Source organism: Silurus aristotelis (genome assembly GCF_946808225.1).
Source record: "Silurus aristotelis genome assembly, chromosome: 3".
Classification (NCBI taxonomy): Eukaryota; Metazoa; Chordata; class Actinopteri; order Siluriformes; family Siluridae; genus Silurus; species Silurus aristotelis.
Genome location: NC_139576.1, coordinates 26,082,314 through 26,098,378, shown reverse-complemented (window position 1 = coordinate 26,098,378; position 16,065 = coordinate 26,082,314). Strand labels below are relative to the sequence as shown.

At 38.3% G+C, this 16,065-nt stretch overlaps 1 protein-coding gene across 41 annotated transcripts in view; it reads left to right on the top strand.

Annotated features, from left to right (window-relative positions):
* tns1b (tensin 1b) overlaps positions 1 to 16,065 on the top strand; it is a 232,885-nt gene that overhangs the window by 116,913 nt on the left and 99,907 nt on the right. For 7 of the 41 annotated variants that reach the window (XM_083537469.1, XM_083537467.1, XM_083537468.1 and 4 more), the window contains exon 1: positions 13,863 to 14,521. The exons of 24 other annotated variants lie outside the window; for them this stretch is intronic. In XM_083537469.1, the coding sequence (XP_083393595.1) occupies positions 14,501 to 14,521 (21 nt within the window). In that variant the 5' untranslated portion in view covers positions 13,863 to 14,500. Of the gene's footprint in view, positions 1 to 13,780; positions 14,522 to 14,580; positions 14,815 to 16,065 lie in introns of those variants that run through there. 10 more of the 41 variants (XM_083537473.1, XM_083537471.1, XM_083537475.1 and 7 more) reach the window with 8 other exon arrangements.

Below are 16,065 nucleotides of genomic sequence, written 5' to 3'. Positions count from 1 at the left end.
CCGGATTTAGGCAACCGCCCAGGGCAGCATCTTGCCGGGGGCGCCACCATAAAAAATAATAATAATAATAAAATAAAATAAAATTAATATATATATATATATATATATATATATATATATATATATATATATATATATATATATATATATATATATATATATATATATATATTTTTTTTTTTTATTATTATTATTATTATTAATATTTTCAATTAGAATTAAAAATTGTTTGTTTTGTTGTTTAACGCTCATTTGCACAGTCGTGTCAATTATGATGTCATGGCACAGTCAATGTACCTGGAAAGTGTCACCCGCTGCTCGGAGAGGTTCCCTCACTCACACACTCAGTGAGGCGAGACGGGGTTGGGTGGCGTCACGTCTGAAAGGAGAGCTGAATCCAAATTAAAATTCTGGATGACAAAAAAAACCTCTGGAGCCAATTCAGAAAAAAGAGGTAAGATAGATAGATAGATAGATAGATAGATAGATAGATAGATAGATAGATAGATAGATAGATAGATAGATAGATAGATAGATAGATAGATAGATAGATAGATAGATAGATAGATAGATGATAATAGGACATTATAGTCATAATAAATTATAGTACTTGGATACTTAAGTACATTTGAAGGCAAATACTTTCGTACTTTCACGCAAGTGAGAGTTTAAAGGGACATTTTTACTTTGACTTGAGGTAATTGCATGCAGGGTGAGTAGAACTGCTCTAAAATCTATACAGATTATGCAAGAACACAGTTATGGTTTGTACACAGTATGGTTGAAAAAGTAAAGCTTATAAAAGTCTATTTACATACTATGTTAAGGCATCTACCTTATTCTATGTGTCATAGTGCACAGCATTCCCAGTAGATGAAATAATGTTACCTGTGTAATTTGTGTGGAACTACATGGGTTGTTATTAGAGACTTAATATAAAGTCGGAGCTTTTAGTAAACCATGTGCTTAAAAAAAATCGTTCTGATTAGTTTGAGTCATGTATAATGTTCTGCATTTTAGATTTTAGATAGATTTTGTGGTTAGCTGAAGGCTTTTCGAATCTCCTCTTCCATATTTAGAAAAGTCTTGTACACGGCCGCTGTATAACCTCTGCTGCTAAAAACAAATGCTCAGACAGAGGTGATGACTGGCTTTGGGCCCTGGCATACAGAAGGGCAAACAGCACCTAATTGCAGGTGACATCATCAGATACAAATTTCCTAAGAATACATTGTTGTTTGATTAGCGTTAAAGGATGAAAGTTGACCAATCTATGACTTTACTGCTTCCGTTTTGTGCTTCTGACTGCACAAACAGCTTTGGTCCTATTCTTTTCTGCACCTTCACCTGAGTGTGCAAACATTGTCAACATTATCATACTCCTTTATAGATACACACTTTCCTATTGTGGAGTTGTTTGTACAGTCTTACACAAAGGTAAAAGGTCCATAATGCGGCTCTTCTGAGGCCGTGCTGCAAGAGCAGGATTTGAAGATAAGACCTGGCTCAGACAGTGTCCTGCAGTGCTGCTTTACACAGACAGATAGACAGGCTTTTTCCCAGCACCTCACACACACCTCTGTGTGCCTGCACTCCATCTATGTGTCCCCCTCGCAATCTCTTGCACATTTATGATGAAAGCATGATCAACTTTCCACAGGTTGGGGTGGACGCGCTACAGAGAGGTTTTATGTCGCGTTCAATAATTATTGGTTTGGATCGCGTCACAATAAATCTGACACGATTCGATTTTGAAAGCTTCAGTGGTCTCAGAGTGATCATGAGTTTGTTAAGTGGGAAGCTAAATAATTCATATGACTATCAACACTCCAGTAAACCAGGAGCCAGAGGACACAGGATAGATTTGCATGAATTGAAATGATGAAGATACTATCCACAAACCATGTCTTCAGTACTTTTTCGGCCTTTTTCTAATTTTCCGTCCTAATTTGTTCAATATTCATGAGAAGCTGTCTATGGAAACCCTCCAGTTTTCCATACGTCCTTCCTGCTTTAAATTTTTGACATGTAAACTTGAAGCCATATTTGGTAGCACATTGGGACTCCAGAATGCCTGGTCTATGACTGCTTTGTTTGTGTATTCAGCTATAATGTGTGTTAACATCTGTGAATTCTATTTATAGAATCTGGTCTGCTCTTTGCGCTCATCTACTCCGAACATACTTTTCGCGAGGCCAATGCATGACTTCACAAAAATAGTTTGGTGTAAATGCTTTAAAAAAATGCTATAAAGACTTTAAATACCATTCTGTGATTGATGATGTGTTATAGGGCATAGTTACAATAATTATGTTTTAAACTACATTTTTGTTCCTTTTGGTGTCTTGGGCAAAAATGCTATATGCTGTACAGGTCCTTCTTCTACAACCTTTATTAAAATGAAAATACAGCGTGTTATGAAAACCCACTGAGCAATCACAGTGTACTTTTAAAATACTCTGGTTGCATGTAGTATTGAGCTATCTCAATTGTTCTGAACAGATGCTACTGTACGGGAACACGAGTGCATCACAACAAGTCCTGCTAAAAAGTTATTTTGTCTCTCAAAATCTAATATCTGTTTTGTTTTCCATCCATATAAATGTTAGTCTTTGTTTGTCCTGGCATTGAACATTGTGCACATAGAGTCTAACTGTGGTTCAGTCCTTTTCTGAAACCCCATGTTACCGGCTTGGAGACGACGTTTTTTTAGGCGCAGTCACAACTATTGAGAGACTTACGACCTTTCTGTTTATTACTTTTCCCTCTCGGTGGAACTGGATGCAGCTCCCTGTTCTGCCTGATGTGATGAACGCAGCAAGGAGCCACGAGGTGTGCCAGCAGCCCCCTGAATTTGGCCATCCCGAGCATGTTTTCCTCCTTCTGACACGTTTGTCTAATCGAACGTTGTGTTTTTCTGACCCCTGCATGGCCATGCAGGAGTTATACACAGGCAAGACGATGCTGGATCTACATCCAAAGACGCAGTTTTTCAAGCCAAAAGGAATATGGGTCCGGGATAGTGAGTCAGAACTGTTTTTGGTTCTGGAGACATGACAGTTACTGGGATTAGTTGGAGAACAGCTATAGAGGAATGCCTGGTTTTTATTTGTCTTGTCCTTTCTGTGAAGCACATGTGAATTATGGGTGGGTAGAGGACATGCATGTGTGAGTTTATGTGCGTGATGTACTGTACACAGGCCTTCTGAGGTACTAATTCTCAAGGAAAACAAGCACCGAATAAAATATTCGTCTGTTTAAAAATGCTCACCCCTAGGATTTGCGTTCACATTAATGTTTTTAAAAGTCTTAAACAAGTAATGACAAAACCGAGCTGTGGGATATGCTGAAAGATCTCCTCCCCACACCAAAAGGTGTGTCGATTCCAGACCTAACAAATTATCATGGCTGTTGTTCCACATTTTTGCCCTTTTTCAGCTCAAACCAAAGCCCCTCCTTTTTTTCTGCTGGCATGAGAACAGTGCACAGGCATTATTTCACTTTATTTACAGCCCACATGTTTTTGACGCCCCCGCAGCTCTTTATGCAGCCGTCAGGCATGCGCTTTCAGCATGTGTCCTCGTTTATGACGGCTGGTCTCCTCCTCACCTGGGGAGCAAACAGAGTTGATTTATTTATGTGGCTTCGTATTTTTGGTGTTGCCTAGAAGCTTGGAGCAGATGTGAAAGTATTTACAAAAAAGCTAGCGAAATGTAGGTAAACGTAGCAGGTGCTGTGTTCCAGTTGTAATCAACACGCTCTCCTGTATTTGGCTAGTTCTAGTACACATATTCCGGTGTGGTCCATCCGACTCCAGTGCAGGCTGTATGAACAAGAACTATTAATTTTTTTTTATATTTGCTTATGCACCAGTGCTTTGCACAATTTGTTTGTGGTGTGCAGTTATAGGTTTCCGGGTCTTTTTGATGCATTTAGTGTTTACTAATTAGCATCTTCATTTAATGCCTCACTCATTTTGCAAGGCTGTTGTTAAATCCTAACACATGCAAGTGTAATTTGTTGCAACATTGTAATTTGGCTTCCCTCAGAGTCTACATGATGTGGGTGCAAGTGTATACATTTCATGGTCCATGAGCTGCTCTTTAGATACTTTACTGTTTCTTTCTCCTGTTCTGTCTAAAAGTAAAAGTCTGATGCAGGAGTGGTTATTATTTCAGTGGCCTCCATATGAAGGTTTCTGTCTCATGCCCTTGTCTCATTGACTGTGTTAAGTCTCGTTTAATACTTGTTGCTCTGACATTCATTCCAGGGTTTCCAGTAGAAGGATCATTTATAACAGAGAATGATTTGTTGCCATTGCATAATCGAAAAACCTTGGTTTGTGTGGATGATCTGCTTGTTCTCTCTGCATGCCCATGGTGGGTGGCATAGATTGGCAATTAATTAAGATTCAAAGAATTCACTGTTGCCCATCTTCACACAAAGCAGGTTAACTGTAGTCCATACATTTCTGGTACATACCCCAGACTTTGATTTTGTCTCATGCTACTTCTAAGGCTTTTTTTTTACATTCTCAGAAGATATGGCATAACTCCAATTACCTTTTCCTGAAAACAATGGCTTCACACAGTCCCCCCTCCTCTTAGGGTGTGCCCATGAACTCTAATGGTGTTGTACTGAAAGCCACATCCTGCAGCATTTGTAAGCAGCTTGCTCCTCTTTTATGGAAGGTAAACAACATCTGATCATATCAAGATTGTCCTAATTTTTTAAGGCATTGATGAAAAGCCTTTGTTGTTCAAAAATGCATTGTTACTGTACACAACAGTGTTGCTTGGAACACGAGCACGAATCTCACGAATCATTTAGGTTGTATTTCCTCTCATTTAGGGATAAAGAGTTGGCATAGACTTGGAGAATTTGAGAAAAATGGTTCATGGTCTATCTGGGACCATTCCAACCTAGTGGCGTGAATGGTTACAAATCTTTTAAATTACGAGTCACAGGATGTATTTTGTCATTTAGACATTTTCTGGCCACATAGTTTAAAAATAAATGCAGTCATAAGACTGATCACATTGACTTTTCAGGCCTAAATGACAGCTCAAAAAAGAGTTTGTATTTCCTTCGTCATTTCTTGCCTTTATTTAAGTATAATTTTAAACATTAGCCTTTTATGGGACCTCATGCTGCAACAGATTGCCTTGAGACTATTACTTTATAATCTCATTCCTCCTCATTTTCAGCATGACAAATTATTAAGGTGTTTCATGTTTCAACGTTCATGCCTCGGTTTTTATAAAACTAAAATACCTCAGTTTACTTTTAAGCTCATGGGTGCTTTAACGCTGTTGGAATGACCCAGAGGGGGGCTGTATTTTGCACCATTATGCATGTTATGTGAAAAGGGGTCATGCTGTGAATATGTCAGTATGCAGGCCGTGACCCTGGCACACTCCGCTCGCTGAAGGATGGAAGAGCAGCCGCAAGAGTGAAAGTAAATCTTCACAAATTACCTGGGTCGTGGGGTCTTTGTTTTTTGAGTAACATAAGACTTGCTCCTTGTGTGCAAATGGATGGGTAACGTGTGGTTCTTAAGAGCGAACAAACAGAACTGAATCATTTTAAACCTGAGCACAGTTTAGCATACATACACTATAAGGACAGAAGTGGTGGGACACCTGACCTTTTCAGCCATATGTGGTACTTCATCCAAACTGTGAAAAAGTTGGAGGCATGCAGTTGTAAAGGACGTCTTTAGATGTGGTAGCTTAAATTTTACTATTCTATTAAACTAGGATACCCAAACCAATGGCCCTGTGCACAACACCAGCTTTATGAATATATGGTTTACATGGGTTGGAGTGGAAGTTTTTGAGTGCCTGATATAAAGCTCTGAACTCAACCCTATTTAACACCTTTGGGATAAATTCGAATGCTGACTGTACCCCAGGCCCTGACTTTACTAAAGCTCTTGTGGCTGTTTGAGCACACTTCCACAAGTACACTCCAAAATCTAGTGGAACATCTTTCCCAAAGAGTGGAGGTTACTATAACTGCAAATGGGGAATAAATGCGTTTTCCAAAAGCAATCTTACGGTCAGTTTTCCAGACTTTTGCCAATGTAGTGTACATAAGAGGACAATAAAATTATGCACTAATGCACATTTTTACACAAACACACATATAAAAGTTTTTTTAAGTTTATGTATAATAATCAGACTCACTGGGTGGTTTCAGTATGGTACAAAGGTCAAATATTCTTTGTGTAATATTTAATGTCACACATAGCACATTCCAACAGGCCACATGTTACAGTTTCTAGGTTCACTAAGTGAAATGATAATGTTCTATGAAAACTAGGTTTTAATCATTTTTGCAATTTATTATAGCATTCCCCTGCATCTTTTTATAGAGTTTTTGTTTCTTACAAGGAGACAGTGAGTGTACCCTTATACGGAATCAAACTGATACAAAATGTGAGAACCATTGTGGTACTGTTGTGGGCTTATGACAGCTAATAATTTAACACAATTTATTTATTCACTTCAAAATAATGATGAACACCATGTTGTTCTAAAACATAATAAATAAAAAAATAAGATATTAAAAATTAAAATGTAGTTAAGTAAAATTTCCCCACAATGTAAATGTTCTCATAAAGTACAAATACTTGAAAGATGAACTTAAGTACAGTAACAAAGTAAAGTACTGTCCACCAATTATTATTATTATCAAATTTATATTTTTATTGCGCAATGAAGCCTTAAGTTTTTTAATATTGTTTTTTTAATTGCTTTATAAATAAGCATTATCCTGTCATTAAAGCATTGTTTTGGAACATGGATATAATAGGTTATTGCAAATATTATTTATGGTAATAATATTTTTTTATATGCTTTTTGTTTCAAACAGCAATAAACTACTTGATGTTGTACTTTACTGTTTTTATAGGGTAATTTTTGGGTTCTCTGCATTATACCATGTCCTAGCTTTCATTAAGATCTCTTTCATGCATGGCCTGAAATCTTAACCCCTGTTCAATTTGAGCTTGAGACCATGTTTGTGAGATAATTTTTAAAAATGTAACAGTAGTGTGTGGACTGACATGTCCAAAAAAGTGAATGCAAGGTCAGAAGCTGTGTCTTCAGTTTGCACTAAAATTCAAAGCTAGATATTTACAGTGAATGTCTCTTGAGACTAATCCAAATTCATTTGTATCATACTGTTGGAAGGAACAGAATTTAGTGCAAAAAAACACAAATGTATCTTGTTTGATGACTATAACATAAAAAAACATGGAAATTGTGAAGGATTAATATCTGCTACTACATACATGTATGCCAAGCAGACTTACATAATCCATATGACATACTCTACTTTTTAAAAAGCTTTGATAGTACTTTCTATGAAGCTTACACTCATATTGGGTTGTAGACCAGTATATAATATAATTTCTAAACAAGCATAACTGTTGAATACATTTATAAAGACAATGCAGATGGTCCAATTGCAATATATACTGATTTGTATTACATATCCTTCTTATAGGACCTTGACATTTGAACCAATGCTACGTGCTAGTCATAAGAATAGAATAATAATGCTTTTTTATGTCACCAATAAAATTGTTTATGCACTGTAAAGGTTTCTATTATTTCAGACCTTTAGGGTTTAGGGTTCAGACCTACCTATTAGCTATAAAAACATACACAGTGTTATAATATAGTATGCTGTACAGTAACTTTTTGTTACTTAGGTCAAACAGAAGCTTGAGCGAAAGAGAAAGATACAAGGGACTTCGCAGGAAGAGGTCTTTAAGTCATGTGCACAAACGATAAAGGGTGTTAGTTGCTGATCAACAACACTTGTAACACAACGGCCCATTTGTCCATGTAAAGTGATTGCAGCTGGTCTCTGTCCTTGATCTCTCCTCAGCCGGGAAGCGAGAGCACAGCTTTATCCGCACAGCTGACGAATCCAGTCCAGTCCCTCAGGTGCACTGGGATGTATTAGTTTAATGTTCTGTTGTCTTTATGCTTTGCGCATTGTGCAACATTTTTTCATTCTTTTGACTCTCAGTGGCACGGTCCTAGATACAAAAAGTAAACAGAAACGCCCAAACCTTTGGCAAGGAGGAATAATCAAGACGTGGAAAGAATGTACACAGCAGGCCAATTGAGCACGAGCAGGGGCTTTTACTCCCTCAAAAGTGTGGAGAGGAGTAAAAAGAAAGGGGAAAAAGTTAGACAGCGAAAAAATAGAGGTAATCACCACCAATTATAGAGAGTCTTATTAGAAGCAGACGTTAGGAAAAGCAGTGGCAAGGCTTGCGATTTGATTTTATGTAGACTGGAAGCACCCGGCGAGGTGGAGTTTGTTTTTTGTTTAGAACATCCTCAGATGATTTTTTTTTGGGAAGTAGAAAAACTCAACAGCTTCACTCAGTATATAGATCTTAACTGGACTGCTTACTGTTCCTCCTGGAAGCTGCTAATTTCTAAATGCCACATTTTAATTAATAATCTAATAAAATTTTGATTTACTTGTGCTATTATCTGATGAACTTTGCTGCTCTTGTTAGTAGAGTTGACAGTGGGGCGGAAAAGATACATGCATTACCAAATCCTAACCTCTACTTTTTATCTTTTGCTGTGATAAGTATACCACAGAACAGTACAATCTGTCCATTGGCCGAATATCAAGTCCTGTTCCATCAGCCAGGAGGGAAATCAGTGTCTCTAGTGCAATAAGACCATGCTCTCTTCTCATGCTCTCATCATGTGTCATCGCTTTAAACCCCACAGAATGACTGGGCTTACATTCCAACATGCTAGTGTTGATCAAAAAAGGATCTTTGACTGCACTTTTCCTATTTAGAGATGTCTCAGCATCAGAGACAGCTGTGTCAGAGCCTGGCCCATCTCACACTCATCTGATTAACAGATTTCTAATCAGCACAGTTCCTGTAGGGGTACAGAGCACATCAGCCAATCCGATATTTGCCAAGCTTGTCCCTCGTTCTTTAACTGCATGAGTAGGTAGCTTTAGATAGGAAAATAATTAAAAAGCAAATAATTTAGGGCAAATATTTCTTTCATCTGTCCCTCACATAGCTATCAAAAAGTTTCCCTAGTAATGAAGAGAACTGGAAGGTAGGTTTGAAATGGCAGGTGCCCTTATCAGAAAGGAAATTAGGGGCAAAAAGAAAATCTTATTAAATATCTTATTAGGTGTACTGAATATTCTATATATTTTTTTAAAACATGTAAGGTAAAGCAAATGTGACCAGTGTATAAAGTCAACTCATATAGGTTTAACTGTTACTTCTCCTTTACTTGTGTACATTTGGAACAAACTGTCATCAGGACCACACAATACACTAGCACATTACTTATAGTGCAAATATGGGTGTTGTACGACACAACACTATGAGACAAGTAGGTCTGTTATATGGCATGGCAGAAGAAAAACTAAACGTGACTCTGCTGCAATATTTAGTAACAGCATATCAGCAGGATCATTGGAATATGTAAATATCTTGCTAATACGTAATTAACATTATTATTGTGGATAAACTGTAGTGTACAGCAGTTTGCTACTTTAAAAAAGTTTCACAGCTCTGATAGTATAACATATCTGTTCTTATATAGTCTGCCTCAGACAGGCTTGTACAAGTTCAGTTAGGGGACAGCATCCATATTTTAAGCCAAACTAATCAATATTAATTAACACCACAGGGTAATTAATTAGCTGTGAGAACGCTCACAGCTAATTCCGCTTTGCATATGCACTGGGATTGAGCATTGCATGATTAAGAGCTCTGTTGAAAAGCTGTTTGGCCACTCAGTTGGTTTTTTTAATCTTCCTTTGCATGTCCCAGCAAGATATGTCTTCATGACCAATGTTCTCTCAGTGGGTGTCTTGTCAAGTTCTTTGGAACACAGACAATAAATGACACCATTTCTCTGCATCACCTTGTCTCTGTGTGTGTGTGTGTGTGTGTGTGTGTGTGTGTGTGTGTGTGTGTGTGTGTGTGTGTGTGTGTGTGTGTGTGTGTGTAATAAGCACACGGTTTGTTTTTTTCTTACATGTAGTTGCAGACATTCACCACCATCCTGAGGCTTAGTAATAGTCGTAGCTGTCTTATTACAGGCAGCACCATGGGGATCATGAAAGATAATAAAAGCCAGGACACAGGAAATATGTCAGACTCATAACATGCCAGCACCATACAGGAGAACACTTCCTCATGCGGGACTGCATGCACTCCTTTCATGACCAAATAGGGATAAAAAATCTTTATTTTTATTTATTTATTTATTTTTTAGGAACAAAAGGTCTTACACTGTTCAAGTTTATGCTAACCATGAAGCACACTGGTGTCTCTTTTCCATTCCAGGGAGATAACTTTCACACTTTATTCTCTCTCTCTCCACTCCTCCTTCACTTCTTCTTCATCTTGAACTTCTTCTTTCACCGAGCTTGTTGTTAATAATAGATAAAAACTTCTTGCAGCACACCACAAACATCTGGTGAGCACAACTGTAAGGACACTTAATGGCAGGCATCTCTCTTTGAAGCTCGCATCCTGTGTATAATTATTTCGATATCGCCAAACAGTAATGGCATGTGTTTTTCCATTTGTTAAATGAAAAGGTGTTTTCCCTTTACAATTGATGATTAGATGGTGCACATGGAACACCACAGAATTAAACAGTGAACCAGCTGCATTTTGGTAGAACAGGATGTTCTTTTCATTTTGCCACCGTAGTAAAAGTACCTGAATCCATGCTGCTTCATTAATTTGTTTGACTGGTATATTAATATGCCAGTCATTTTTATTCTCTCAGGAAGGTTCTTGTTGATCACCTGCTTACAAAATTTGTTCCATGCATTTTCACTGCAGGTTTCTTCGTTTATTTTTCTTTTTTGGAGGAGGGGTGGGTGTGTTGCTGAAGGCCAAGTACATGCATATACATGGGGGGAGCTGTGGGTGTAATCTGAACAGACCCCTCCAAAAGAACTTAACAGAAAGCCCTTTGTGTTTTGTTTCTAACTAAAGCTCTTCAAAGAGCCTTTGCGACTCAATGAGAACTCAAGGAGACTCTTCAACCCCCCCAACTCCGACCTAACACGGAGCAGATAGCTTACTGTAGGATCTGACATATTAATAGCTTTCGTGAACTATTACTGAAGGCACTATTTGCTTGTTATGGAATCTGCTTATCTAAGCATTATATACTGTATGTGTTTTTTTCAGAATGTTTTTTTTCCATGAGCTTCTGTTCATCATAGTTAAAGATATGAAACCTTCAGTTGTGGTTGTTTCGATGTGTGCTGTAAGTGACGATGTAATTGGAATTTCAGATGAAAGTCGTTTTTTTTGTAGGGGGGTGGGAGGTTTACAGCCTGTGGGTAAAAATTTCAATTGCTGAGTCGTACATATGCTGGTAATTGCTTTTCATACTGGTTTATTTAGATTGCCAATAAAACACAAGCCTAAATCACAGACAGCTTTCTTTAATATATATTATTAAATAAATCACTTCTCTCACTTCGATATATATATATGATACATTGTTAAATGTCGCTTATACTCTTAGTCTCATATGTTATAGTCAGTAACATCAAATGATTATGTTGTAGTATTATTGATTGTTAACACCCAGTGGTGGGCATTTGGTACCTGGGCTTTAAGTGGGGATTTACCCGACTTAATCCACCTCTTAATACCACCACTATCACGTCGCATTTATAGAAAGCATCAATGCTATAGAAAAACGCAATATAACAAATCGTGGCATTACAGATAGAGAGGAATTTCGCATATTAAGGGCGAATACCATTTTACTAAAGCAAGAAACCCAGTTAAGACTCCAAACCTCCACACTACCACCGCAACTGTGCACCTACATCATCTAAAGCAGTTCAGAATCAATATTTGTCTAATAACATGACAAAAACATTAAAATTTAAATAAAATACAACCTACTCACCAGAGATGCAGACTTATAATTTGCACCGCTCCTCAAAGCCTGTAACTCAGTGGTACCGCTGACCTCTTCTCACAATGTCTAGCTTTTCATGAAAATGTATTTTAGGTATGCCCGAGACCAAATAAATTTCTCTTTCTCCGTAGGCATAAAAAAAGTCTTACTCTAATGTATTAATGTGTGCAGAGCACTACAGACATGTTCTGCCAATCAAACTTGGCTGTACCAGTTTCCCTCTGACCAACCAATCAGAGGACGGAAAAATGCTGACGCTATTCTGAGCCAGCCAGCTGCCCTGTGAGGCGAATATGAAATCTGTTTGGTTAAAGTAACAGAGCTATTTATTAAGGAGACTATGGTAAATGCAGCCAGCAAAACAGACTTTGCAGCCCCTGGGCAGATTAGATTGACATGGCAGCACATAGAGGCTAAAATCTGATTGGACAAAAAAATCTAACATCCACATAAACGCTACGAAATGAAGAGAATAAACTGTTGGGAATAAATGAATACAATGTCATAGAAATAATATTAGAATTTAGGTTGTAAATGTAGGTTTGTGCTTCTGATAGTGTTTAGACCAGCAGAGAAAGCTTTGCTGGCCCTGACCGGCCACCACTGATAAAACCACATGAATTTCAAAATTAAATGACTTATGAATGGGATGAAATTTAATGAAACAAGAAAATATTTGGGAAATGCATGGAATTAGTAGCAACATTTTATACATTACAATAAAGTAATTTTTTTTTTTATTTAATGGCACTTTAATATCATAAAGCATTTAATAAACATTTAGTTGACCTTAGATATTCCTATTGATTATGATTGATTAACTGAACAAAAAGGTTGTGACAAAGTTATAATTTTCTAGACATGTGAATTGACAAGCGAATGAAGTCAAAAATACTGAGTATTAAACATTAACAATCAAATTAACAACAGTTTTTCAAACATGTTTTCTGCTTATGTAGAGATAAATTGTAGGAGAGACGTTACGTGGACAAAAGTTTATGGACACCTGAACATAAGAATAGTATATGCTTTTTAAACAACCCATTTCACATTTAGTCCCTATTTGCTGTTATAACCATCTCCACTCTTCAGGGTAGATGTTCCACTAGATTTTGGGGGGTGGTTGTGGAGATGTGTGCTAATTCAGCCACAAGGGTGTCAGGTACTGATGTAGGGTGCGGAGGCCTGGGGTGAAGTCTGCGTTCCAATTCATCAGAGATGTACAGTATTCATTAGGGTTAAGGTCAGGGCTCTATAGCAGACCATTCAAGATCTCCTACCCAAACTCATGTTGACCATAACTTCATAAAGCTCCCAATAGCTTATCTTCATACCAAGACTATTTTTTTTTTTACATATGGTATCTGTAAAAATATTTGCTTACCTGTCTATCTTGATGGAAGTGTTTTTTAAGATCTTCCTATTAAGGACTTTGTTGGTCTGTGATAAATATTTCCTTAGCCAGGACAGCTAAACAGTGTTACAAAGTAGAAACTTCCCCCAGACTCATCCAAAAATGCTTAAAAAACATCTCCCTTAAGAAACCTAGCAAAGCAATAACACTGAACGTTAAACTGAGCACTATAATATTATTTTTGCAGCCTGGCTGTTATGTGAAATTAATCAACACCTTCTGCCTTAAGAATTTGAGAGTGCTTTGATATAAGCAGATGTAATCACTGTACTGAGGGGATTATGGCATATCTGAGTGAGTTGCATAAATAACCAATTCCATGAGTGTACGCTCCTCAGATTGTTGCAAGCTCTGGTCTGTGTGACTTATTCAACCTGTGAGCTTGTCAACTCATGTTTAACCTGTAAGCTGAGAACTTGATAACAGCGAAGGGAGGGTGTTTATGCGGCTGGAGGTTTGTCTGTCAAACATAGTCCAGCCCACTCACTGCTCGGGAATTTTAGACTGTATGCTTTTGGCCTGTTTTTTTTTTTTTTTACTTTTTTCGCTCATGTACATGAGAGAGAGAGAGATAGAGAAAGAGAGAGAGAGAGAGAGAGAGAGAGAGAAGGAGAGAGAGAGAGAAGGAGAGAGAAAGAGTGAGGGAGAGAGAAAGAGCAAAAGGAGCATTGTGTGTAACACAGGGACAGAGCGAGAGGGAGCACCAGAGGGAGAAAGTGAGTGGAAGAGAGGGAGGGCGGATAAGACTGACTGAGGGAAGGGGGATTGGCAGTAGCCTGCAGCTAGACTTTCCAGATATCCTTGTAGTGTGCTTGCTGAGCTTTTAGGTGCTGTGGCTCTGTATTTAGTTTCTGCTAAATAATATAATCTGAAATATTGTTTACCTGCTTGAAGTACGTAACACTAGGTGACGTTAGGGATACCCACACAGAGAGACAGACACGCACACACACATGCACCTTTCTTCTCTGGCTGGATTTACTTTCCTCCGTTTCATGCCAGAGAGAACAAGCAAATGACGCTGTCGTCCTCACTGCTCTGAGGAGAATGCGGCAATAGAGTGGATCTACTTACACACCGACAGTACACACGCTTTTAGAGAAATACGTGGAGGATGGCCACAGCTGTGTTTCAGGTAAGGATGGGGGGGCGTTTACTCTGCATAGCCTGCGGTGAGGTCTGTGTCCTCAGATATGCAAGGAATCTTGATGCTTTTCTCCCAGCGGTGAGAGAACAGCAGCTGCTTAGAGTCTGGACTTGGCATGTTCTCTGTAAAGAAACAGAGAGCCGGCGTGTAAGTATTCTCAGATGGTGTGTGTAATGAGCGGGAGAGGAGACTGCTATCTGCGCTCTTAGGCTGAATGTCAGCTTGCAGAAATCTTGTCGGCTAAAAGTGTGGGATTGTAGCCTGTAAACCGGAGGAGACAGGTACAGTAATCTCTGTGGCTCTATTCCACCTATGTAATTGTGGAATGGATCTCTAAGGCTGATATGGAACTGAGTAAGCACAACTGAGGGGAAATGTCTCACTCATGTTGCAAATGCTTGTTACCCTTTACAGAAAAAGATTTCTTATTGTCTGACACAATAGTAATAAGTCCAAGTAATTGGACTTGGACCTTAATAGTGAAGACATAACAAATGATTATATAAATAGATTTTACTTGTGAGAAATTCAGTGTTCGGGAGTTAATAAGCTTCCAACCTGTCTAATCATATTGATTTAATTGTTCTAGTCTACTAATGAGCTAGATGAACCAAAAAGATTTCTGGATTAATAAGTGTTTTCTGGATAAATAAATATGTAGTATATAGGATACAATATTAAAATGCCTAATTGGATATTGATCCGAGTTTTTAGACAAGTACAAATACTCAGGATTAAATCAATGTGTCTATGTGTCATATCATGGATAGATTTGCTCAAAATTATGGAATTTTATTTATATTAGTTATTTGGGACTCTGACAGAGGGACCTTTGTTATGTCAGTAATGGTGCATGTGCGGATATGTGTGTGTTTGTGTGTGTGTGTGTGTGTGTGTGTTATGATGGACAATTCAGCCCCAGGGAAGGCATTCCCCAGTGCGGCTTAGATGTTGTGTCTGCTGTAAGCATCGGCATTGTTTGGGGTGAAAGTGAGAGTGTTATCCCACACTGAGGGAACTCAGGGGTAATTTGTGGCAACAGCAAGCGGTTTGTCCTTCCTTTCCACTGTAACAACTGCGCCTGACAGCATGACATAGCTGCTGTTAAAGAGAAGACAATAGACATCCCTGTGCGGCATACTGTCTGCTACTGGCTGTCTGAGTGTGTGGTTGTTTCTCACTGTTAGACATATAGCTGGGTCAGACTTCTGTATTCACTTCATTCCAAAACTCTTGCACTTAAACTCACCAGTATTCACCTCATGACCTGCAGGCCAAACTACACAATGGCAGGCCAACGCTTGAAACAGTAGCATTGTTGGTGGTGATTTATGTGCGCGCGCGTGTGTGTGTGTGTGTGTGTGTGTGTGTGTGTGTGTGTGTGTGTGTGGGGGGTTGGTCTGTAGTTTTTTTTAGGTAAATCACCAATGGTAGGGTGGAGCTAAGTGGCCTGACACAAATATTTGCCATCCAGAAGTTGTTTTTATTTTTCAAGAATAACACATCCACTTTACCTTTACAATTGCAATGAC